The sequence below is a fragment of the Tachysurus vachellii genome, chromosome 9 (genome assembly GCF_030014155.1).
Source record: "Tachysurus vachellii isolate PV-2020 chromosome 9, HZAU_Pvac_v1, whole genome shotgun sequence".
Classification (NCBI taxonomy): domain Eukaryota; kingdom Metazoa; phylum Chordata; class Actinopteri; order Siluriformes; family Bagridae; genus Tachysurus; species Tachysurus vachellii.
The window spans coordinates 15,547,540-15,573,279 of NC_083468.1; the positions used below are offsets into that span (position 1 = coordinate 15,547,540).

The 25,740-nt window shown below is 35.8% G+C and overlaps 3 protein-coding genes across 7 annotated transcripts; 1 reads left to right on the top strand and 2 right to left on the bottom strand.

The window, feature by feature from the left end:
* Positions 1 to 608: 608 nt before the first annotated feature.
* Positions 609 to 9,294, top strand: anpeplb (alanyl (membrane) aminopeptidase-like b). The gene is made up of 20 exons (XM_060877883.1): positions 609 to 1,361; positions 2,046 to 2,185; positions 2,398 to 2,537; positions 2,835 to 2,955; positions 3,047 to 3,201; positions 3,360 to 3,473; positions 3,633 to 3,776; positions 3,908 to 3,973; positions 4,094 to 4,159; positions 4,942 to 5,075; positions 5,790 to 5,872; positions 6,151 to 6,284; positions 6,413 to 6,468; positions 6,609 to 6,756; positions 6,856 to 6,944; positions 7,028 to 7,132; positions 7,616 to 7,783; positions 7,864 to 8,004; positions 8,278 to 8,359; positions 8,480 to 9,294. The coding sequence occupies exons 1-20, from the start codon at positions 772 to 774 to the stop codon at positions 8,636 to 8,638; spliced, it is 2,835 nt and encodes a 944-aa protein (XP_060733866.1). The 5' UTR covers positions 609 to 771; the 3' UTR covers positions 8,639 to 9,294.
* Positions 9,295 to 9,814: 520 nt separating this feature from the next.
* On the bottom strand, positions 9,815 to 15,628 carry arpin (actin related protein 2/3 complex inhibitor). Its single transcript, XM_060877884.1, has 6 exons — positions 15,458 to 15,628; positions 15,288 to 15,363; positions 15,043 to 15,175; positions 10,606 to 10,812; positions 10,345 to 10,508; positions 9,815 to 9,975 (listed from the first exon to the last, which is right to left on the bottom strand). Exons 1-6 carry the CDS (start codon positions 15,547 to 15,549, stop codon positions 9,967 to 9,969), a joined length of 681 nt encoding a protein of 226 aa, XP_060733867.1. The 5' UTR covers positions 15,550 to 15,628; the 3' UTR covers positions 9,815 to 9,966.
* A 1,932-nt stretch (positions 15,629 to 17,560) lies between these two features.
* Positions 17,561 to 25,104, bottom strand: fam169b (family with sequence similarity 169 member B). 5 transcript variants are annotated; one of them, XR_009649017.1, is made up of 9 exons: positions 23,549 to 25,017; positions 23,302 to 23,420; positions 23,105 to 23,207; positions 22,930 to 23,015; positions 22,586 to 22,760; positions 21,730 to 21,912; positions 20,803 to 20,957; positions 19,597 to 19,667; positions 17,561 to 19,152 (listed from the first exon to the last, which is right to left on the bottom strand). XR_009649017.1 is itself a non-coding variant. In XM_060877889.1 (9 exons), the coding sequence occupies exons 1-9, from the start codon at positions 25,058 to 25,060 to the stop codon at positions 19,123 to 19,125; spliced, it is 936 nt and encodes a 311-aa protein (XP_060733872.1). In that variant the 5' UTR covers positions 25,061 to 25,104; the 3' UTR covers positions 17,561 to 19,122. The 5 variants fall into 5 exon arrangements, 3 of the variants coding, with proteins under 3 accessions (XP_060733872.1, XP_060733871.1, XP_060733870.1); XR_009649016.1 differs by having other exon boundaries at positions 17,561 to 19,155; XM_060877889.1 differs by lacking the exon at positions 23,549 to 25,017 and adding an exon at positions 25,024 to 25,104 and having other exon boundaries at positions 17,561 to 19,155; positions 20,829 to 20,957.
* Between the last annotated feature and the right edge of the window lie 636 nt (positions 25,105 to 25,740).

The following is a 25,740-nucleotide window of genomic DNA, read 5'->3' on the forward strand; positions in this document are numbered from 1 at the left end:
AAAATGATATCTTCTCAGGTTTTTGTGCTATGCCCAGTTAATTTTAACTGCAAATAATTATTACACAAACACAAGTTTAATTTATAGTTAAAAACAGCCTAGATTTTTACTTTTTTGTTTGCTTTTTTCTCTAATGCAGTTAAGAATGTGTTATCCAGGGAGGGAAAAAAGAGCTACGATCTCCACCCCTTATACTCTTCTCACAGAAACACATGCTACCAATTTGACTTGTGCATGTGTATTAAATCGGCAGTGGTGGAAGACCAGTGTTAGAGAGTTTTAAGAAAACCTACAAAGGATATGTAGCTTTGTGGCCAGTTTAGTCTCTACCAGTGGGATGCCATATAATTTCAACTTGAACTTAATCTAGAGGGGTGCAGGATGGAATCGAATGGCAACCCATGGGAACGTCATTTGTTTTATAGGTTAGTGCCTGCACTCAGAGAAGACGACACACAACCGCTATTTTTCATGTCAGCATTTTTTAGTATTTTGAATATATTTGCAGAGCAAAGCGTCCTTCTTCCGTCTTGTTCTGGACTGGTCTGAGGTTGGCAAAAGTGGAGACAAAAGCCTGACAATCAGATAGAAAGTACTACTTTATTTTATTATCTCTTCTAGTTAATGTGTAATCCCAATGAAGGCAGTGATTTTATGCCTTCAGCTGTGTAAATTTCCTCGATTTATGGAAAGGTTCATAGTCTAATTAAAGGCTGTGGGTTCCTCACTTAGCTCGGATTCACTTGTTGGAGCTTCTCACATGGGACAGACATGGCTAAAGGAGTATATATTTCTAAAACCCTGGCTATTGCCACAGTGGTGCTGACAGTGTCTGCGCTTGGTGGCATCATTGTTATGGTCACCCTCTACCAGATGCAGATAGCAAAACAACCACCACTGCCTCTACCAACCCTCCGTCCTACTACGCCTATTCCAACAGGACTTCCACCAACACTGAGACTTCCTGACAATTTGATTCCCGACAGCTACGAAGTCAACCTTAAAACACATCTCTACGCAGAACTACCCAATGCCACCGAGCAAGTTTATATTTTTGAAGGGAACTCGACAGTTAGGTTTAAATGTGTGAAAGACACATGGACTATCTTTCTTCATGCCCTGGATCTATCAATCGACAAAATTATAGTGACTCATACTAACACAAGGGAGAATATAGCAGTAGAGAGATATACTTTGCACAACGACTCTCATTTCTTTGAGATTGTGCTTAAGAAACAGTTAGTAGGAAATGGGGACTATTATGATCTTTTCACTAAATTCAGTGGGGAACTCCTAGATGATTTAACAGGTCTTTATACAAGCCAGTACACAGAGGTAACTGATGGTGAAGAAAAGAAAAGGTAAGCATTTTGTAATATTTAAATTGCTTATATTTGAAAAAGTGTTTAGGCTCATTGCCTAAAATAGTGCTTTCTCTGTCTAGTATTATGTACTATAGAATCACTGCCTGTACAGTTTTAAGTATTCCCTACTGACCCAGCTCATGCTGTGTATCAGACTGTGAGTCCCTAAGACTGGAGCTGAGAAACCCAGCTTCACATCACTGTAACACAAGTAAATTGCTAGCTGAAAATACTTTCTAAAAAATGTTCATTGTTGATTTCAGCTCCACATTACTCTCTGGTTTCTGTTTTTTCTTTATGGCATGTTATTCATGAAGCTGGAATCATGCAGTGGGATTTGTGTGTGTCCAAGTCCAAAGGGGGAACAGAACACAAAAACTCACACATTCCCTTCCAAATATCAGATTACCCAAAGCCATTTCTTGGCCACGGCAGTATTTATGTTACTGTGTTTATTGTAGAAGGAACCCCCAACTCTGTTCCTACCCAGTTTTATTGCTTTCTTCTTTACCTGTCTTCAAGAAAGTTATCTCAGCTGTAATGTTTCAAGCAAAGGAGTTCTGAATAGCACATATTTGTACCCATAACTAATGTGACATGAAACAATTATTAGAAATATTTAAATTTCCTGTCTAGGGTCTTTTGCAGTTGTGGGTTATATATGAATACCTTTCCCAACAGATTTCTCGTTGCAAGCCAGATGCAGGCCACAGAAGCTAGAAAAGTATTCCCTTGCTTTGATGAACCAGCTATGAAAGCAGTTTTTAATATTACTATTATCCACAGACCAAAGACCCATGCCCTTTCCAATGCCAAACTAGGTAAGTGGCTTTGTGATAGCTATTAAAACATGTTTGTGTTGGAATTAAGTTAATATAAGATAACATCTTAGCTAAATGGTGATCTTGCTTTGATACTTTGCTTTGTTAATTACATTGCTTGCCTTGATGAACACAGATTACAAAAGTGAATATAAGCATAACATAAAGCACTTAAATAGCATTAGTGTAAAAACACTTTTTGTATTCAACAGACAATGAACGGTATGTGGATGAAAATATGTGGATTGCTTCAACATTTGCTCCAACACCAATCATGTCAACATATCTCTTAGCTTTCACAGTAAATGCATTTAAGTCTGAAACTGGTAAACATGATAACAAGGACATACAGGTGTGTTGCTGTTTAATAATATTTGTCTCTTTATTATTATTATTATTATTATTATTATTATTATTATTATTATTATTATTATTATTATTATTATTATTATGTCATTTTGTTTAAAGTAAAAAATGAGAATGTAAAATCATTTGAGTTCAACACTATAAAATTGTTGATTATGTACATACTGCTATACATATTGATATGTAAATTCTTGTAATAACAGTTTTACTTAGATTTAATTAATAATTTCAGGCAAAGTCTACATTTTACATTCATTTCTAATTTATTTTTTCGTTTCTGAAGATCTGGGGCCGACCTGAGGCTGTGGATGCTGGACATGCCAAGTATGCACAGAGTATCACTGGGAAGATTCTGAGCTTCTATGAGAAGACATTTAAAATGAAATATCCATTAAACAAACTAGGTGAGATTAAAATGTTTGGGTTAAGAAAAAAACAGCAGAAGGTACCATTTTAGTAATTGGTAATGTACACCATATGTACTTATATTCACAGATCAGATTGCACTACCTGACTTCAGTGCAGGTGCCATGGAAAACTGGGGTTTAACAATGTACAGAGAATCAGCTCTGTTGTATAAGGACAATGTGTCCTCTTCCTCTGATAAAGAATGGGTTGCCATTGTGGTAGCTCATGAGCTGGCACATCAGGTATATTTATACACTTATTTATTCAAATTTAATTAAAAAAACTGCTTTAGACTCTGTGTGTATAGCCAGTGGCACATTTTTATGACACTAAATGCATACAGACTTTTGAGTTTTTAATTGGATTTATTAATTCATGATCAATATTGCTGGAAATCTAGTGGTTTGGGAACCTTGTCACAATGAACTGGTGGAATAACCTGTGGCTGAGTGAGGGATTTGCCACATACATCTCATACTTGGGAGTGGATAACATCGAGCCTACATGGAACATAGTAAGTTCCAAACATTTCAAAGAATTGTTATACATTAACATTTAAATTTACTGCAATTTACTTAAATTTACTTTAAAGTTGCTTCAACTAAACCTTTTAACTTTAGCTGTCACATGCAAATCTAGATTCTGACATCTGTGAATCTACTCTTATTTTCAGAGAGATATGTTTGTGCTTAAAGAAATGCATCCAGTCATGGAGATGGATTCACTGAACACTTCACACCCCCTGAGCTTGAAGGAGTCTGAAGTAGAGACAACATATGATATCTTGCAACTATTTGACAGCATCACCTACAGCAAGGCTGGTTTGATGTCTCTTCATTGCCCAACAATTTAAGGGCTTATATATTTATACACATAAGTCACATAAGTATATATATAAAGATCATTTAGATGTTACTAATTGAGCAAGTTTCTTTGTCCTTTCAATAGGGTGCAGCTGTACTTAGAATGTTGTCAGCTTACATTGGGGAGGAAAAGTTTATTGAAGGGCTTGTGGTAAGTGGTGTGTGGTGAGCAAGCCTAGCACAGTTCAATATTTTTCTTTTTTTCTTTACTTATAATAATGTCTAAGCATATAAGCTTAATTTTAAAACTTATACAACTACTTCATTTTAGTGCTACCTTGAGAATTACAAGTACAAGACTGCTGACACTACAGACCTGTGGAAGTGTATGCAGAAGGTAAATGTGCTAGAGCTACTTGCATATGTAAAATAACAAATACTCAACAGTAATAAAGGATGAACTTACTGTATATTTGTTTTTGTCATGTGCACATACTAACATATAGTATGTGGCTAAAGGTTTGTGGACACCTGGCCATTAGACACATTCCATTCCATTGATATTATAATAACATCCTGGAAAGGCCTTCCACTAGAGCTTGGGGCCTGGCAGAGTGGATTTGTCAATTCAGTCACAAGCAGATAAGTGAAAACCTGGGGTGAAGACGTAGGGTGCAGTCAGCTTCCAAGTTCATCCCAAATCTGTTCAGTGGGGATAAGGTCAAGGTTCTTTGCAAGTTCTTCCACTCCAACCTTGGCAAAGTGTACCTCTCTTTGTGCACAGGGGCATTATCATATGGGAATATGTTTGCAACCCTGAGTTCCAATAAAGGGAAACCTTAATGCTACAACATACAAAGACTTTATGATAAATGTGCGCTTCTACATTTTTGCCCCAAAATATAGGTGTGATGATAAGGTGTCCACATTCATTTGTACATGAAGTGTATATACCAGCGGTGTCCAATCTTATCTGGAAAGGGCCGGAATGGTGCAGGTTTTCATTCCAACCAAGCAGAAGCCACACCAGAGTCTACTAAAAGAAAAGAACAACTGATTAAACAGGTGGAATCAGGTGTGGCTTCTGCTTGATTTGTATAAAAATCTGCACCCACACCGACACTTGGTATATACAGTACCATACTATCACTTAATAATGCAACGTATTGCCATTCTCAGACTACATTTGAGGACGTAGAGAGCATTATGGCAACATGGACAGATCAAGCAGGCTACCCAGTCATCAGTATAAATACCACCACTGGAGAAATTGTTCAGGAGCAGTTCCTTTTAAATCGAGCCGAGGACACTGGGTGAGCTCCATGCCAAATTTTTTTTTTTATTATTTATTTATTTATTTATTTTTACATCAGTTACATCTGAAAGGAACACTTCAACCAGAACCCACCATTACATATTAATTAATTAATTAATTAATTCAGTCAGTCATTCATGTTTAGTAACCATTTTATCCTAGTCAGGATTACAGTGGATCTGGAACCAGTCCTGGTAACTGTGGGAGAACAACAGTGCACACACATTATACCTAGGAGCAATTTAGCATAGCTAAGTTTCCTATGTGTATTATTATAGACAGTGGGGTGGAAACCCATGAAAACAAAGAGAGAACAACTCCAAACAGACAGTAACCTATGGTCAGGGTTGAACCAGTGGCCCTGGAGCTGTGAGACAGCAATGCATTACCATCTCACTCAAGCTACATAAGTATTAAAAGTAATTTTCTGTATTAAATACACTGCTTACATGGGCCTGTTGGTCTTAGAGATGGTAAACATTATATTTACATGAATGTCTGGTTAAATATGGTTTAATGGGCTAAAATCCATCCTGAATGGAAAATAAATCATTCTGACTCTTGGTACTTTTGCAAAAATGTTTGTTTGTTTGTTTGTTTGTTTATTTTTGGAAATGTCATCGTTTTGTTTATGGAAAAGAAAAAACCCATGCTGTAACGAATTTTAAGCCTGAAACTTCACTCTTTTATGAAGTTTTTGTTTTCCCCATAGGCTTGAATGGCAGATTCCAATTATCTATACGCAATCTGATTTCACTGAAACAAAGAAAACTTTACTGAAAGAAAAAGGGCCTGGTAAATCTCTCTCTCACTCTCACTGTTTCTTTCTCACCCTCACTCACTCACATACTGTCTCATTTTTTTTCTCTCTCTCTCTCTCTCTCTCTCTCTCTCTCTCTCTCACTCACTCACTCGCATACTCTTTTTCTCACCCATCCTCACCTCACCTCTTCTCTCCTTTGTGAAAAGCTATCACTGAATTATACAAGCTGTGTTTGCATTAGGAAACAAATAGGAAACATGGTTATAGTATGACACAGTAACTAATGCCCAGAAACATGTTGTCTCTACAGTGAGTAAGCCTGTTTTTGAAGTCACTAATGATGTATGGCTATTAGTCAATATAAACTGCAACGGTTATTATAGAGTGAACTATGATGAACAGAACTGGAATAGACTTATTAACCAACTGGAGAGTAATTATCAAGTGAGTATATATATTCATTTCATTATTCCTTAGACAATATTGTTGAGATTCAACTGTTCTTCTTAGAAACAAAAGAGACAAGTCCCCCCTTTCAGTCCCCCCTGACAGTATTGTGTGCTTCTTCATAGACTATCCCACTTATCAACCGAGGCCAGTTAATTGATGACGCATTTAATCTTGCTAGGTAAATACATTTAATATTTTTTTCTGATTGTAAATGTATTTTGGTTTTTCCATACATATCCCAAGACATAAAAAACCTACAATATTCTCTCGTCTTAAGTTTCATATTCATACATGCATGTGTTACCTTGTCTTTTGAAGGGCCAAATACATCAATGTCACACTGGCATTGAGCACAACCAAGTATCTGATCAATGAAACTGAGTATGTTCCATGGGAGTCAGCTCTGAACAACTTGGGTTACTTTATTCTCATGTTTGATCGCTCTGAGGTCTATGGCCCCATGCAGGTGAGTGTAATGTACACAGGACCCTATGGGTAGAGTGAGAGTGCACAGATAATCAGAAAAGACTAAGGACTGGTCTGTTATTCCATTTTCTGTTTACAGAAATACTTACGAAAGCAAGTTGGCCAACTTTACAACTACTTCCAAGAGTACAATGATAATGCAACTGTTCCATTGAACCTTTCTGACCAGTATGTATCTAACTGGTTTCTCCAAATTCCTTTAATACTGTATGTAAAATGCATTATGTAATTGTATTCTAATCTCTCTGCAGGTATAATCAAATAAATGCCATTTCAGTGGCCTGCAGCAACGGTGTTGAAGTGTGCTTGGATATGGCAAAAAAGCTTTTTAAAGAGTGGAGAAATGGGACAGATCGGTAAATTCATTTTACATTTACTGCATTATATTAACACCTGCATTTAGGCCACATTGAGCTAATTATTGTTTAAACAATCAGTCTAACTGTCTCGTGTCAGTCACATGTTCCAATATTTTAGCTCACCTAAAAATTGGGTGTTCTGATACAAAATGTGCTTTGTCGGTCAACACATCTGCAAATAAATACTAGGAAATATGGCTGAAATTCTGTCCTAACATGCATCTTTTTATCTCAAAACCAAATTCCTTCACTCTGCAGCAAAAAACAAATGAATTGGTCTGTCTATACCAATCATTTCAGAAGAGACTATACATTAATATATTAGGCAATAAGCTAATATATTAATATAGGATTAATTTAAATAAGGAATCCTATATTTAATATTATATATTAATTCATTTTTACTGGGTTTGAGAATATATTAGGACATTTTCATCAATTGTAATCTTATTCTTACCAGTTAAACATTCTCTTGTTAAGGATTCCACCTAATTTAAAGTCCACCATCTACTGCAATGCTATAGCAGCTGGAAATGAGGATGACTGGGAATTTGCATGGAAAAAATATGAAGAATCTAGAGTTGCCTCAGAACAAGATGTACTGAGATATGCATTGTCCTGTACCAAAATTATCTGGCTCTTAAACCGGTAAGCATTTTGTGACATCATGGTCCAACCTCTGTGGCCACACTTATTACACACCTATAATGTCATTCATTCCCATGCAGATACCTTGAGTACACTCTAGATCCTAACAAGATAAGGAAAATGGATGTAGTGTCTACCATTAACTACATTGCCAGGAATGTAGCTGGACAAGCTCTTGCATGGGATTTCATTCGGGCCCAGTGGAACTACATAAGTCAGCTGTGAGTATTGTTTTTTGTTTTTAAGAAGTCTGACCATGTAATTACTGAAAAAAGCCCTAATTTAAGGATATAATCCAAGTTTGTAGGGTTTAGCAATTTGCTATTTCCTACTGTGAAAGTCATGAGTTATACATTTGATACTAAACTTTACACGCAATTCAGGGATCGAAGGTTAAGTTCAGCAGTTAGTGAGCACTGTGTTTTTATAGTTTGTCCTCATGGTTAAAAGGCAATACAATTATCCACCTGGTTAATGCTCATTTCCTTAAACAGGTACGGAGGTGGAATAATGTCCTATGGAAGCTTGATTAATGACGTGACTGAGAGGTTCAACACAGACTTTGAGCTCCAACAGGTGAAAACCGCCCAACAGGATAACATTAGTTTCCTTAAACTCTAATGACACATTATATTCTATGGTTCCACCTCAGAATGCATGGATTAACCTCCACGTTTTCTAATTGTCCCTGTCTAGCTGAAGCAGTTCAAAAGCGAACATGATGAGGATAGCCTCGGGCCGACATCACAAGCTCTTGATCAGGCAATTGAGAGGACTGAAGCCAACATTAAATGGGTGAAAGAGAATAAACAGACTGTATTGAACTGGTTCAGAGAACAGACACAGGTCCACTGAGCATTTGCACAACTCAGTATGCATAGAAGAGCTAGAGCAATGAGAAACAGATGTTGAGTACTGGTGTGGTTATAGAGACAACATCCTGTGTTTCACAATGTTTTGTTTTTCCACAAGCAAAGCCTGTTTCATAAGGAAATCTCATCATTGAATCGGAAAAGAAAACTGGCCTTTTTCCTTTTTTTTCCGGAAAAGACTAGGTTAGTCAAACTGATGAAATTAAGATTAGGGATAAATATGCACAATTAGGTATTAATCTGATTAAAAATAAGAATTATGTGATCATTCATCATTTTAAAGAATTTTTATACTAAACCAAACTGATTATTACTGCATTGAAAATAACCATACATTTTTTTAAAGTTATCTATATTACTGGTGCTGATTGAATGCCTAATGAATACAAAATGTTATATAAATACATGTTAGTCTCAACATTAACCTGTGGGTTTTATGGATTTAATTTAATTTATTGCTCCACCCATGTTTACACAGATGATGTATCATCCAAGCTACTTACTCAGGCATATTATTTTAAGTAAATAATTTTATTTACTCATTTAGTATATTTTGTAAGTATAGTAACTAGTATAAATGCATATGCATAAATACCTTGCCTAAAACAATCTCTTTCTGAATTAAATTAAAATATAAAACCTTTGGATTATTATTATTGTTCTCTTAAACATAATTTTCCATTTGATAAATATCAATTTAATGTTTTTGTAGGTACACTTAGTTGACAGTGAATTAGATCCACATGCCTTATATCTGTACTCATTGGCATCATATGAGTACAGGTATAAGGCATCACAGTATAGGTGCTCTTTGTAGGTAGAAAACTTCTGACTGTAGTCCATCTGTGACTATATCAATTTTGTCACCTCTTCTCCATGTATACCTAAGAAAATATATTTTTTTCCCTGAAAAATCCCAGAACTGCTTCTGTACCAAAGACATGTCAGCAACACAAACAACATACCAAGAATGCTCCACAGCCCAAAGAACATCTGGTTAGTGGTGATCACAGTCTATTGAAGGAATGGTGTGACTGTGGCTGATATGTAGTTTGTTAAAAACTGTCGAGCAGTAAAGAAAAAAAACTAGAACAACTACATTTCCAAGTTAATAATATTTGACATAATCAAAATACAAAACCCTGCACAGACACAAACCTCAATTATTAATAAAATGTCATTTATTAGTTCTTTACATAAAAATGTTTATATAAACAGATCTGAGTTTACTGTATGAAGTACATATGGGTATAAAGTATGTCTTGGTGAGAAAATGCTTTACAATTTTCATCCATGAATTTGATGTACTGGTCAGTCATCCTGAAATAAAAATATAGCTCAGTGTGACATTACAAAATTGGATGAGTTGGAACATAATGAACAGCCTTACTTTTATCAGACAAAGTTTGACTGTACAGTAGATTAAGGCAGATTAAGATTAATGGTGGTTAATTTTATTTAGCATGACAATTCAACAAAACCCAATATTATTTTACATATTAAGATGTTCTATTCCTATTACAAAAAGTAAAATAGTAAAAAACAAAACATTGTTTGAGGCCACATTATAGACATCCTAATGCACTGGTTTGTGTTTTTTGCTAGTAAAACTGCTGTTAGAAACTCAGGTCTGTCCAACTATGTATGGTATCACCAGTTCAAATACTGTTTGAGTAGTCACTATCTTACCCACTCATCCTCTTCAGCCCCTTCACCCAGTGCAGCTGGCTTCGCTTTACTTGGCGCATCTGCTTTGTTTGACATTATTTTGTCTGTCCATGATTCCCCAGCTGCCTCATCTCCTGCAAAGTTGTGCTTCGTGACTGTGCCAGCATCCAGTTTGGCAAAGGAAACTTGGAACATAAAAGGAGAAATAATGTATCGATAGCTTAATATCCAGTTAGTTTCAGCAACATTGCTATTACAAGGCATTGGCAAAGACACACTCACAGATAAAGGGACCATCTCCTTTAGTCTTTATACGGATATCTTGTCCTATTTCCAGCTCTGTCTTCTCCAGTTCAGCCTCCAAGATCCAAAAGGCAAATGCTTGGTTGGGACAATGCTTCTGTGTGATAGTAAGCAGTTCCTTTTTGTTCACTATGCCCTTCAGCTGCTCCTTGGTAAGATGATCTGATTCACCTTTGGCTTCGAGTTCTGTGTATTTAACAAATGAGCATATACAAAGTCAAGTGTTTAAATGTTTGTGTGTATCATGTGATTTAACACAATCTTGTTGGTGAAGTGCTGTTTGTAGTTTTTCCAGCCACCACAAGTTCTGCAATACACATCTGGAACTAATGGGATTTCCTTTTAGAAAAAAATAGGATGGAATGTATCTGTCTGCAAAGAAAAAGCCATATATTTACAAGATATTTTAATAGGAACATCTGTACACCTGCTCATTTATGTAATTATCTAATCAGGCAATGGCAGCAGTTCAATACATAAAATCATGAACTACAGTTAATGCTCACACAAACACCAGAATAGGAAAATATGTGACCTCAATATGTGACCTTGGCATGATGTTAGCACCATATGGGTTGGTTTGGAATTTTTCAAAATCTGCTGATGACCTGTGATTTTTAAACGTTAAAATCTTTACACTGTGTAGAAGTTTACACTGAATGTCACTATAAATGAAAAACATATGCTGTCTGGCAACAACAACCGTGCCATGATTAAAGCCAGTGAGATCACATCTTTCCCCATTCTAGTGTCTGGTGAGAAGGTTAACTAATATGCTTGACCTGCATCTGCATGGCTGTATGCATTGGGCTGCTGCCACATAATTTGCTGGATAATTTCATTTACAGTAAAGTGTTGAGGTTTGCCAATAAATTGTCTAGGAATATATTCATTCTTGCATCTTCAGAAAGCGCATTCTCTTGGTCAGGGTTACAGTGGCTCTGGAGCCAATTCCAGTAACACCAGGTGCAAGGCAAGAGAAGTCAATTCAGATGGGACACATGTCCATTGCCTGGTGCCATTCATTTACATATTCACACATTTTCACCTATGTTACCTATGTTATGTATTCATCTATGGACACAGGGTTCCTACAGGTTTCTTAAGGTTAAATTCAAGTCTTTTAAAGACCTTTTTAAGACCATTTATATAAAAAATTAATACCTATTTCACGTCCCTACCAGCAAAGAAAAACAAAATCCTTGAACTTGTGTTCATTTATTTTTCAAATGTGGAATGGGTAAAAGATAAGCCAAGCAGTGTGAAAAATAAAAACATTTCAGTAGGCCACAAGAAAGTTTGCTGAACAATGTTAAGTTGTTTTTTAACATGAGCTAGCTACTTATTCCATGCTGGGAATATGGGGAACTGAGAGACCCCTGAACAATAAACATCGAAAATCAGAACTCAACAATAAATTAAATTAAGAAACACAGTCAGCTCCTTAGCTCTTCACGCAGGACAGCAATGTCTTTATCAAGGACAGCCAGTTCCGTCAACTACTCCTTATGGCCTCTCCGCAAGAGGTTGGACCTGGAGATCAGGTCAGTGTTGGTGTGGACCCAAAAGCTGTGCGCAGATCCACTCTAGTTGCGGCCATAGCTGGAGGGTCTGCAGCGCTAGCAGCAAGCTGGCTAACATTAGCTCCTGTTGCCACTTAAGGCACATTAGCAGATAGCTGGCTAACATTAGTTGGTTGAAACACGCAGGCGATGGAAGGAGTTTGTTTTTGTCCATTGAGAACGTTAATGTGCTTGGACGACTAGGCATGAGACTCTAATGCCTTCATTCCCATTGTACCTAGCTGAATCCTTTTTTTGCATATGGTGCAAAAGGCCTCAAAAACGTTGTTGTCCACTGGTTTCAACCAATGACGAAGAGTTTTTATAAAGCCACGCTCCATTAAATTTACATTTCCCCATAACTTCAGAATGAAATTGGTAGGTAGCTAACGTAAAAACAAACTTTAAAAATATAACTGCGTGCGTCAGTCTAGTGTTAATTTCGTCACCTATTTTTAATTTAGTCTTAGTCTTAGTCTTGTGCCAAATGTCCTTGTTAGTTTTAGTCATATTTAGTCATTCACATATCTTTTTTTGTTAGTCAAGTTTTAGTCGACTAAAAGTCTCGTCATTTTAGTCTAGTTTTAGTCAAAAGAAAACTCAAGGTATCTTAGTCAAGTTTTAGTCGACTAGAAGTCTTTTAATTTTAGTCTAGTTTTAGTCAAAAAATTGTAGCTTGACCACATCTGGAATCTATTGTAAGAATAAATACAACGAGGCCTCATTAAATGCAATAATATCAGGAACAGAAGTGTTATAGTGGAAATAAATAACTTAATGAAAAGCCTAAGATCAAAACTGTAGGTGTGTACACACACACACACACACACACATATATATATACATATATATATATATATATATATATATATATATATATATATATATATATATACACATATACACATATATACACACACACACATTATACATATAAATTACCAACTTAATGCAAGTTATACATGGTATTGCACACACCATTATTGATGATATTTGGAGCAATATTACATGTAATTGTTAAACTTGATTCCCTTACATATACATTTGCTTTTAAGCCTAATTATTAATTTTGATTATAATGTGATTGTGACAGGGAAGAGGTTTCAGGTTGGGGGTGCTGAGTTTTTTCTGTCACCTCTTTTAAATAAGAAACAATATCAAGGCTATAAAACTGGTCAAAACTCCGCGAATCACAAAAGTATCAGTGAGAAGTTGAGAACACTCGTTTAAACAGTGCATACACTCGAACTTGACTGCACATCACATTTTTTACTTTATTGATACTGCTTTTAATCGTAATGCAAAGACCGGTCATCGGGACATAAGCTGTCATGTACAATAAAAGAGCATGCGCAGCGACAGGAATTATAATTTAACACAAAAAGCCTGCCTTGACCAGGGGTGGACTTGCGCTCAGGAGATTTTATTTATTTATTTATTTATTTATTTGTTTGTTTGTTTGTTTGAGCGGCGTGTGGACAAATTCTTTCTACGCACACACTATTTTATTTCTTGATAACAGACCGCTGCGAACTATAAAACACCGTTGCCATGAAAAACAGCGTTGCCATGGACACACAGGCTTCTAACCGTAGAGACGGAGCGCACTATTTTCTTTAGCGGAAACAATACAATCATTTTTAAATCAATAAACTAATTTTTAAGTCATCATTTTGTGCCAAATTATCGATTTATTTGGTAGGTAGCAATATAATAAGCGGGATCTGCTTCGCGAACCTGTAACTTGAGCAACAGCGCGAAGCCGCGAACTCGTTGTGAATATTTTAAAGGCATAACAGCTGATGAAAAAGCAATTTGTAGACGAAATGAAGAGAGATTTTATCTTAGTTTTTATTTTATACAAAACATTTTCGTCTCGTCTTTTTTCGTCAACAATAATGCATGTTAATTTAGTCTTAGTCAGCGTTTTTGGACAGTGGTGCAGTCTTGTCATCGTCTCGTCTTAGTCATGAAAAAAAGGTTGTTGACAAACATATTTCGTCTCGTCTCGTTTGACAACCTTTCCTGTGGAATGCTGAGATTTTCATTGATTTCTCGCGCTTCTCCTTTGCTTGTTATGTTGTGTTGTGTTGTGTTGTAGTCTATGGCTGTGGTGTCGTAGCGCATGATCTTCCTTTACTGAAGGCATCGCGTGTTCGCAGTATTTTGTTCGGTGACCCGGGGCTACGTTGCGTTCTCAATTATTGGTTCCGCCACTCTTTTATACTACGTCATTTAATCAAAATAATCGTGGTTGACAAATGAAACTTTTGAGGGAAATTACAATATGGAGAAGTTACATACAGCACAATTTTTAAGACCCAAACATCAAAATTTAAGACTTTTTAAAGACTTTTTAAGGTATTATTTCCAAATTAATAAATTCAATGCTTTTAAGACATTTTAAGACCCCGCGGGAACCCTGTGGACAAGTTAACATAATTCATTTGCCTAATGATAAATTTATGGGGGATTGGAGGGGGAGTGGAAGGAAACTGGATAACTGGGGCTTGTTGAAGAAGAAGAATTCTTCATTTGCCACATATATATTAGACTGCAGTGAAATTCTTTTTTTTGCATATCGGAGCACAGGGTCAGCCATGATATGACGTTCCTGGGACAAAGAGAATTAAGGGCCCTGTTCATGTCAATTGTGTTAAAAATTTCCTTCTACTGCATTTCCTTTTCAGTTTATTGCTTGGTGAGTTTGAGATAGCAATTATATTCATTAAGATGTTATTGCATGCAGTAGCTTTCTGATGTGCCATCTGAGTCAGTCAGTAGCACATAATAATCTATTATATATTAAGTACAAAGGTTAGGTAATTATACAGAAACAGATAAAAGTACTTACTGTAGGATGACATAAGATAACCGGTGTTGACCTTCCTGGATTCACTGAAGTTGGGCTCTATCTCATTTCCCTTGGAGTCATATTTTCTGTAGTGGATTCGACTTGGATTGATATACAGGATGTTATAACGCACCTACAAACAACCAAAGCTCTGTTTGAACTAAAACCAATGGTAATAATAAAATAACAAACAGATTTTGTGGACACTGTAAAGTTTGCAAAAAACAAACAAAACATCTCATTACCTTTTTATTATTGATGTCTGAAAGTGCATGGCGTGACACATCATACAGCGTTCCCTCTAAAATCACTCCAGGGCCACTGAAACAGATTATCAGTCAAATTCAGTGTCATTGTTTTGTGTAGAACAAACCTTTTTTTTTTTTTTTTTTCTTTTCGCAAATTCACATCTTACCTCTGATAAATAGATGGCTCCCATGAAAAAGACAGTTTCTCGTTGTGAACGGGTTTATTTTCTAACGCTGTGTTGTCATATATACGACTCATTTCGCAGATTCTGCGTGGATGTTTACAAACAAAACAAAACAAAACTTCACAAAAACCTTATTGTCGCTTCCTCGTTTTACGTCATCAGTAAGCGACAATGTTGATATTCAGGAAGAAGAGAGAGCTAATATTTGTGGATTATGGAATCAGGGATGATCGTTATACAGGCGTTGATTTGGTCATGAACGTTTATTTAGGGTTTTATGCAAGGATAAATTAAGTTAATTTACTTTCTCTTTTTGAAGTTTATTATGCGAAACGAATTGGAGCTTGTCACATTACTGAGAAACTGACACATTTCTCTCCTTAATGCTGTCCTGTTGTCCTGTAATCCTGACTTCATTCTTCCAAAAATATTTAGTAATAGAAACTTTATTAGAATGAGCACATAAAAGAAACCTGTGATTTGAAGCCCTGAAGTCTGCACTACTGCCACAGTTATGCTGTTATATAAACAGAATATAAAACCAAAGGGACATGATGTCATAGAAAAATATAATAATTCATTTTTATAGCTTTAAAACAAAATGATTTTTAACTATTTTTGGTTATGTATTAAAACCAGAATGTGAGAAATATATATATTTTAAAAAAATTTGACTGTCAAGAAATGTCATGCTTTTCTTTGTTAAACATTGAATGTATTGTTCTGTTTTTTATTAGTATGATTTAATGATTTATTTGATTATGTGGAACATCCTGCATATAAGTCCATGGTAATAAGCTGTTAATAATGAAATGATAACACATTAGAACAAGTGCTGTCAAGAAACATCATTTTTCTATAACACATTAGAACAAGTGCATTAAAGTCCCTGGAGGACAAGAGGTTAAGCTTCAGTGCTCTCACTGCCACACCCCGGGTTTTCCCCAGAAAAGAGACAGAGCAAGACAGTGCTAAACCCAAGCCCAGATCAATGAGGGAGGTTTGCGTCAACAAGGAATAAAACCTGTGCCAAATCAAATATATATCAATAATACACTGAGGTGACCTTAATGGGAAAAAATAAGAAATGTGTGTTTCATTTTAAATACTATTGTTAAGGGTAAGTTAGTTAATGCCAATCGAAATTCAAGTCTTCTGAGTATTGTCTTCATTGTATTTGCAAAGCTGGTTGTTACATTTTCTTAAACCATTATAGATAATAGCATTCTACAGAGTATGATTTCAGGATTACTTGTCAGCAAGTGAAGTACACAGAATATTTTCCCAAAAGCTCCCCAAACATCACTGAATGAAAGATGAATGAAAAATTAGACCAAAAAAGTGGATTTGCCACTTTGCAATAAAGAAAGTGGGATAACTTTTAACTTGCTAGTTTGTGTGTTTAAGTAATATAAACTTTGTTGAAAAATCTATTTATTTTGTCAAAAACTGCTGATTATTATTCAGCTGAAAGTAGTTTTGGATATAAGGCAAATTACATGTATAAAAAACGTATGCACTCCTTTTAATATGCTCTGATCTTTTTATTAACACCTCATTCAAACAGATTTGTATGATCAGATGATATCATCACATCAGATATTAGAAAGCTTCCTGTAATGAGACATTTATTTGACATTTATTTATTCACTTTCAGTCAGTCATTTCAGACTTCATGAGCATTCTGGCATCTTAATTACATGATTTTTTTTGTCTCATTTAAAAGAAAAAAGTGGAAAAAGGCAGGTTGAAGGGGAACATCTGGCTTTAGCTGTCATGACATAAAGTGATAACAAGAACAAACTTTTTTTATGGATATTTTGCAACATTAAATAAAATTATGAATAGTTAAAACCATGATGATCTCATTAAGAAATTTAAGTTTTCTCCCAAATAAAAAAACACTGTGTTGCTGTGTTGTTACAGGAAAATAATCCACTTAAAGCTGGTAACTGTTTCATATCAGGCCACATCACACAAATATGTTATGGATTATTTCTGACATAACAGTGTGAAGTAGACGTGAGAGAGTAATAAATAGTATGAAGATACTAGTTTACTGACAAATACGAACAAGTGAGCACATTGTTTATCGACATCTCACTGCCAAGTTTTTATTTTAACAAATATTTTCTCGTGCAAAATTCAAACAATACATTTTCTTATTCGAGACATCTGAATAGGGCAGCAATTGGGATGGCTTTCCTTAGCAGGAACTGGATAATTGTAAACTGTCAAACTGCCCAGGATTAAAAATACAAACAAGCTAGGCTCAAAGAGTAGGAAAACTTATAATGAGTTGAAAGCTTAACACATCCATCTTTAAAATGAACATGCAGACATGACTAAAGCTCCATTTATGCAGTTTGATTATTAAAAAGTCAGTCATGGAGACCCAGTTATTAACCAAACCTCAATTCCTGCGAGGATCCATTTAAGCCCAGAGTTGTTAAATGATGCCAGTTTCCATTCCATCCAAATGCTAATGTTAAAAGTTTCCATTACATGCCATTATTGTGACGGAAATTCTGATTATCCATCCAAGTTTATAATAAATACATTTATATGAAATAATAAAATACACTGAAATATTTTGCCAGTGAGAAAGAAAAGGCATGATCTGAAACAGTACGTGCTTTATATGTGGTGAATAAGCAATGTAATTCATTGTTTTCAGTTGGACAAATCTGGGATTTGAGTGTCAAGCCTGAGCGTAGGTTTATAAAAACAACACCGAATTGGCTTCACCAGGAGATTATACATAACATTCTGGCCACTTGGAAGCAGGCTATGTGGGCTGAAAGCTTAATTTGTCTTCCTTAAAGGGAAAACACTTCCAGATGTAGGAAGCATAAAAACGGAGCAAAAAATAAATGTCAAATATTTCGTTAGTTCAGTTGTGTTGTCCAAATAACACTTCTATAATAGACAAAATCTACATTAACATCTAGCTGACAACTAACCAATATTGTTACAGAGTAATTACTTTTGTTTCTTCTTCAGTTGTGCCTGATCCTCAACTCCTATGATTGCTGTTAAATCCAGATGTAGCTTTATTTGAATTTAAACATTTTTGTTCTACACAAATGACCATTGCCATTTCTGTAAATGATGATTGTCTTTTCCTTCCTGGTGCTCAATAAGGCAAGTGGGAAATATATATATATTTATTTATTAATTTGGGGGGACGTTCTCCTCACACCTCCAGGTTTGGAGGTTCGATTCCCGCCTCCGCCTAGTGTGTGTGGAGTTTGCATGTTCTCGGGGGTTTCCTCCGGGTACTCCAGTTTCCTCCCCGGTCGAAAGACATGCATGGTACGTTGATTGGCATCTCTGGAAAATTGTCCGTAGTGTGTGATTGCGTGAGTGAATCCGTAGTGTGTGCCGTGCGATGGGTTGGCACTCCGTCCAGGGTGTATCCTGCCTTGATGCCCAATGACGCCTGAGATAGGCACAGGCTCCCCGTGACCCGAGGTAGTTCAGATAAGCAGTAGAAAATGAATGAATATATAATTAAAATATAAAGCTAATAAAGTAATAATACAATACAGTAGAACAGAATTCACGATGATATCTTATTTTTTCCCACTTCTGTTATGTCCCAGCCCGGTCAGTTTCTTCTCTACACATCTTCTCTGGGTTCTGTTTCATTTAGTGCCTGCTAGTTGTCTCTTATTCTTCTGGAAAAGAATGAAAAAGAATCAACTTTATTGTCAAGTACCATGGATTTATTTTTTGTGATTGTTGTGGCCAGAAATGCTTTATTTTGCTGTGGCTTTTTTTTGTGGATTTTTTTGGTCAAAACTACTCTTTTTTCTAGCAGTTCTCTTTTTTCTCTTTTTTCTCTTTTTTTTTTAAATCTTCTAGCAGTGAGGGCAGATGTAATTACTTTCTACAATAGCTGCACTCATTTTTGACACACATGAATCAAAGAGGGCTTTAGCTGAATGCATGTTGTTAAGATGTCACATGCCACATCTTGGCCTAAATCTGCAGAAAGTCTTGGAGACCTTCTGTGAGTAAAAAAATCATGAAATCCTGGGGGGACAGCACAGCTACACCGTGATCCTTCAATAAGCCATATCATATAGTTAATATTAAAGTGGATAATGTAACCTCACCTTCCCTTTATTTGCTGTGAGTTGTTTGTCAGTAGCTTGTGTGAAGTTTGGACTCTCTTCTAAAATCCTACCTACAAAAAGATTACAGCTGAGGTCACAAAGAACACAATAACAGCAAACCTTTGTTTAACTCACAACATAAACTAAAATACAGTTCAACTTAAATATATTTTTTTTGAAACGTCAAACTCCAGCAGATAAAAACTCCTCAGCTTTTAACTGTATATATAATATATATAATAATTTCTATAGCAAGGTCATTTAGTCATGGGACGCTCCACATAATCGAAACCTCCTTATAATAAATGGACCCTAAAAAATAAAAAAAATAAATTATATATATATATATATATATATATATATATATATATATATATATATATACAGTATATATATATATACATATATATACTGTATATAAAATAGTTGTAAAATGGTTATACTCCCTTATCTATTTACGGCATTTGGCAGACACCCTTATAAAGAGCGACATGAACCTAGTGGTTCTCTAGGTCACAGATAGGCATATTTATTTATTTATTTATTTATTTATTTATTTATTTTTCCACAAACAGGGAAAATGTGCTAGTTCAAGTGTTGCAGGAAGAGGCAGGTCATGGGAAGTTCATTCCACCACCTCGGTGCTAGAAGAGGAAAACGTCTTGCTGTATACCTACCTCTAACCCTGATAGATGGTGGGACCAGTCGAGCGGGGCTGGTAGTTCCTAGGGTGCGAGGTGCAGTGCAAGATGTGATTAGAGATTTGAGGTAAGAGGGGGCTGGTCCATTTTTGGCTTTGTAGGCAAACATCAATGTATTGAATCTGATGTGTGCAGCTACTGGAAGCCATTGTGGTGGAATTTGAGAATTTAGGCAGGTTGAAAACAAGTTGTTCAGCTGCATTTTTGATCATTTGCAGAGGATAAATTGCGTTCATAGGTAGACCTGCCAGCAGTGAGTTAAAATAGTCCAGTCATGAAATGACAAGAGACTTAGACTTCTCATTTATACAACTAAATTTATACAATTTATGATTAAGGGCCTTGCTCAGGTGCCCAGCAGTGGCAGCTTGGTGGTCTGGGATGCAAACTCACAACCTTTGATCAGAACAAGTCCAACACCTTAACCACTAAGCTAACGTTTCCCTAATCGTTGCTAAATTGATGTGGTATATTAAGAATAAAACACTTTGGGATTTGAAAATACCATCAACATCAACAGAACAGGCTCACTGTTTGTTGGCCGTTGCTGGAGAAGTATGTTCAACCACACGTTGCGTCTCTGACTCCAATTCCCAGGAGCTTCCACTTCATAAAGGTGCTCCCTTTGTTCATGGTGTATCTCAAGGTACTTCTTGCATACTGCACACAAAGATTGTTACGAGGTGTGTAAGTAAAGCTTCTATATAGAAATACAAATGTATTGAAAAACTAATTTAAGCATAAAAAAGCTTTTTTTTTACATTTTGTTTATCATCATTATGTAATGATTTACAAAATGCTTTGTAAAAAGCAAAAGTCTGATAGAACGAAAAAATTTTAACCAAAGTAAAAACAAGAGAAATGACAACACTGCAAAACACACAAAATGGTATTCGTATTTGGTGAATTTTCTTCAGGTGCTAAATAGCAAAAAGCAAAATTTTAATTCCATTGAAGTGTATTCACCTCATTCTCTGTACATCATATACTAATTAGACTGCCAGAAATCCTTGATTAGCAGAACCTCTCCATCAGAGCTAAAGACAACATTTCTAGAAGTGTAAATATCCATATCAGGATAGCTCTCTTTTGACCTCGGCATAGTGTGCATCAATGAACCACAGTGACAGCCATTATATCTAAATCGAAAACAGCTGGAACATAAAATAATAACAGGAGTAGTCTTTCGGCCAAAATTTCTCTAAGGGACCATTGACAACTTATCCAAGATTTCACAAAAGCTTCCAAAAAAAGATCAAAAGAACCACAGGCTTCTCTAGTTCCAGCTTACTTCAGCATTCATAGCTCCAATATGAATATGACTCACGGTGGAGCATAAAGACAAAAGCCACTTCTAAACAAGTAAAACATTAAAACACATCTACACTCATTTGGGGCTGAAACATTTATTTATCATTTGTTTTTAGCTTACCTCTATACATACTGGGAGATACAGGGTAACTAATACCCAGCACCCTCTCTGTTGGCAGGGACCCACAGAAATCCTGGAGCATCTGCAAGGCTAAGCCTCTCCTCCTCCAGTGGCTGCGCACAAACACAGTGTCCAGCACAGGGAGAAGATAACTCTGAGCAGTGTATCCATTGCAAAGGCTTCCTTAAAGAACAAGAGAACCACTTATGAAGATGCACAATGGTACAGTTAAACCAAACTATTAACAAATAATTAAACAGCTTGTATTGGACGATTAAGCAAGTAGAAATAAATACATTTCTATAATATGTTAAAAAATGTTTATACAACAATGTGTTGAATTCTTAAAACAAATTTTAAAAAATATAAAATTTAATTTATAACCACAGGGCTCTCCTAGTATTCTGATTATACACAATATTTATGTTAAGACTTTTTTTTTAATTCAAGAAAAACCTACTGTAAAACAAGTGAATATGGTTAAGCTCTTTGTTAGGAAACATTTATGTAACATTTACAAAAGAAGTCTCCAATATCATAGTTTTGTAACAGTCTGAATGTTTTCTGTTACAGGTCTTCAGGACAAGGTTTTGTGTGCTTTCCAGTTATTGCCAACTTAGCATGCTTTGTTTAGCACTATTATCGTCAAGAGAGGAAAAAAGAGGCTGCTGAGCAAATGACTTGTTTAAACTTATGTAAGAAATGAACCACAGGCCAAAATAATAATGGGAACTGAAGTCAGATGGTGCTGTATCAGTACTGAAATAAGAAAGGATCAGGGTTGATTAACTTCAATCTGTCAAAGGTGATATTAATAAAACATGTATATTGATGTTTACAGATGTGAGAGTCACACCTTTGTTTTTAACAGTGTAAAAGCCAACTGCTTCTCCATCTTGCCAGAAGATTTTGCCATATTCTGACACAGGGTGAGTTGAGAAATACACACGTTCTCCCGGAGACCTTTCCAACATTCCAAACACAATCTGACTCAGCAGGAACAGTATAACTCTCTCCATTACTGACTCCACCTGTAGTGATAAAGGTAATAATAATAAAACGTCTGGTATCAATATCTTTATTTCCATGATTAATGCTGTAAAATAAACTGAATCACAGATATAGGCAGATCCTCCTTCCTTCTACATAAACAGATTTACAGTTTAGGTTATATCTTGCTCAAGCATGTGATCAACTTACAAACACAAGTCCATTTCTGGATTTGCTGGATGTCTTCAAAACATCACTGATGGACCACCATTTGCGATACATGTATATGGCAACAACTGAAAGAGTATATTACATTACATTAAAACAACCAACAAAGAAAAAAAAATTTTTTAAATGAGTGAATAGGATTCTGAATTCGGTTAACCTTGGGTTTCATCTCCAGGTAAATGGAGGGCGAGAAGGTTATGAGGTGGATCTTTCTCACCAAACAACCTGAGCTGGCCTATATTGTCATACGTTACTTGTACCTGTAAGCAGTTGTTATAATTAACCAGATATATATTTTTTATAAATCAAGTAGGTTATTTTTATTTCTACTGATGTGTAGTCATGAGCACTGACCTCTGCTCCATTGGGAAGGCAAAATGATTCTGTGTCTGACTCAAGACATGACAGGTATTCAGAGTCAGGGCACAATGTATCATAATCCTGACAAGGCAGGTCCACGGGGTAGGAATTCACTGTAGCAATTAAGTTTTGAAGTGTTTATGCAAAATAAGTTAGTACAAAACATAAGGTGTTATACAGTATACAAATTAAGTTTCAAGAGGCTGTGAAACCCTTGAAATCTTTTACAAAACTTTTATACCTCTAGACTCTAGAGCAGCGACTATTATGCCCTCCCGAGTCATGGATATCTGTACCGTCTTCAGGTTTCATATTTGCAGTCTTGCACTGATGAAGAACTATTTTTTTAGGAACCAACATAACAGTCCATTTGAACAATCCTCTTAACAGGTCCATTCTGCAAAGGATTTTAACCATTTCCCCACTAATGAACTGAATTCTCGCACTGGCACATCATTTAATGTAATCCTCTTTGAAATTAAAGTAAATTATAAGATAATACTTTTTTAATGTCACTATAATTTAAAGTTAAACTGTAATTTTGAGCTTAGGGACAAGGACACATTATTGAAGCATGTGAAAATGTTGATCATTAAAATTTTTTAATATTAGATTTAACGTATTCTAGATATAAACCACATTTGATCTTTTTGTAATGAGGATTCAGACACGATTAAACATTCCATTTATTTATATACTTTTAGATTCTTGTGGAAAATAGTGCAAATCATTAACGAGTTTCAACACACACACACACACACACACACACACACACATACATACAATTTTCATGGTTTTATAAATTCAATATTTATGTATTATTAAAGTATTTGTTCGCCTCACACCTCCAGGGTTGGGGGTTCGATTCCCGCCTCCACCTTGTGTGTGTGAAGTTTGCATGTTCTCCCCGTGCCTCGGGGGTTTCCTCCAGGTACTCCGGTTTCCTCCCCTGGTCCAAAGACATGCATGGTAGGTTTATTTGGCATCTCTGGAAAATTGTCCGCAGTGTGTGATTGTGTGAGTGAATGAGTGTGTGTGTGTGCCCTGCGATGGGTTGGCACTCCGTCCATGGTGTATCCTGCCTTGATGCCCGATGACGCCTGAGACGCCGAGGTAGTTCGGATAAGCGGTAGAAAATGAGTGAGTGAGTGAGTAAAGTATTTGTATTGAAATTATTTGAAATGTATAAACAAAGAAAGGAAAATTGAATTAATTCGAACGTGCCATGTGACCCATGCAATGTATATTTATAGATTTGGCCTTTTTTTTATTTTGAGGCCTACGTTGAGGCCTATATGCATTTCTTCTTCACAACTTTTCAACTGCATGTGCATATAAAATAAATAAAAATATCACCCTTAATACAAGGTTGTGTAAAGACGAAGGGTGGCGCTACAGCACAGTGAATCCGGCGTAGTGACGTCACCACGTCCTGACGCACAGACAAAAACAACTTCTTAACTAATGAAAATTATTCGTATTAAACTGATTGTGGGTTAACAGGTTGCATGACTGTCCCTTCTTACTTAGAGACGGTTTATTTCCGCTGTTTGGTGGATAATGAGTCCATGTTTAGCTCAGGCCTAGAGCTTAAGGCTGTGCTTACAGTCTATTTAGTTTAATTGCGTGCTGTTTTCAATAAAGCAACATCATTTTATCATCTTTATATGTGCATTTTTAAAAAATTTAATTTCACTCCTGTGGTTTTGCTCCTACCTTGATTTCTGACCGGCAAGTTTGAGTTGGATTCCATTTTGAAAGCCCAATGACCTTTGAAATGGTTGCAGTTGTGAAACTGCGCCACCTGCTGCAGCGTGGCGGTACAATTCATCCATTTTATAAACTTTATTTGTTGAAATCTATATCAAGGTGCTAGCAGTACAGTTTGACTGTAAGCATTTAGGCAAGCAAAAAAAGTACCATATTTGATTTGATTATGACATGGATTAGGAATGGCATTTGATTAGGAATCCTTTTTTTTGCACAGCATGTAACAATAATAATACTCTTGTGCTTCAAAAGATCAACATTTTAGTCACTTCAATAATGTATCCTTGTCCCTAAGCTTAAAATTACAATTTAACTTTAAATTATAGTGACATTTCAGGGCTATAATCTTATCTGATCTAAACAAGGTTAAATAGAAACATTTCAATGGATCCTTGGTTAAGTTTTAAATCCAGTTCAAGGGTGAAATCAGAGTTATAAATCAGAGTAATTAGAGTAATAAGTATGTTATTAAAACAATGAGCTTATTGCTATGTGATTGAATCCATGACTAATCACTACACTTTAAAGGTAAAATGTACTGGTATCATACTGGTGTGTAACAGTCCACGTCACACTCTGTAACTTTCATAATCTTTCAAGAATCCATTTCTAAGCCAGGCGTCATAATACTACCCTAACAGGTTTATTAAGAGTAGCTTTTGT

What these genes read in the sequence shown, in the direction of transcription:
- anpeplb (XM_060877883.1), top strand. Translation starts at nt 772, where the DNA reads ATGGCTAAAGGAGTATATATTTCTAAAACCCTGGCTATTGCCACAGTG. An exon ending in ATATCCATTAAACAAACTAG is followed by an intron (nt 2,956 to 3,046) that starts GTGAGATTAAAA and finishes TTATATTCACAG; the next exon opens with ATCAGATTGCACTACCTGAC. An exon ending in CCATTGAACCTTTCTGACCA is followed by an intron (nt 6,945 to 7,027) that starts GTATGTATCTAA and finishes ATCTCTCTGCAG; the next exon opens with GTATAATCAAATAAATGCCA.
- arpin (XM_060877884.1), bottom strand. Translation starts at nt 15,549, where the DNA reads ATGAGTCGTATATATGACAACACAGCGTTAGAAAATAAACCCGTTCAC. An exon ending in GAGCCATCTATTTATCAGAG is followed by an intron (nt 15,364 to 15,457) that starts GTAAGATGTGAA and finishes AATCTGTTTCAG; the next exon opens with TGGCCCTGGAGTGATTTTAG. An exon ending in AGGAGATGGTCCCTTTATCT is followed by an intron (nt 10,509 to 10,605) that starts GTGAGTGTGTCT and finishes TTATGTTCCAAG; the next exon opens with TTTCCTTTGCCAAACTGGAT.
- fam169b (XM_060877887.1), bottom strand. Translation starts at nt 23,591, where the DNA reads ATGACTCGGGAGGGCATAATAGTCGCTGCTCTAGAGTCTAGAG. An exon ending in CGCTGCTCTAGAGTCTAGAG is followed by an intron (nt 23,421 to 23,548) that starts GTATAAAAGTTT and finishes TAATTGCTACAG; the next exon opens with TGAATTCCTACCCCGTGGAC. An exon ending in TTACACTGTTAAAAACAAAG is followed by an intron (nt 21,913 to 22,585) that starts GTGTGACTCTCA and finishes TTGTTCTTTAAG; the next exon opens with GAAGCCTTTGCAATGGATAC.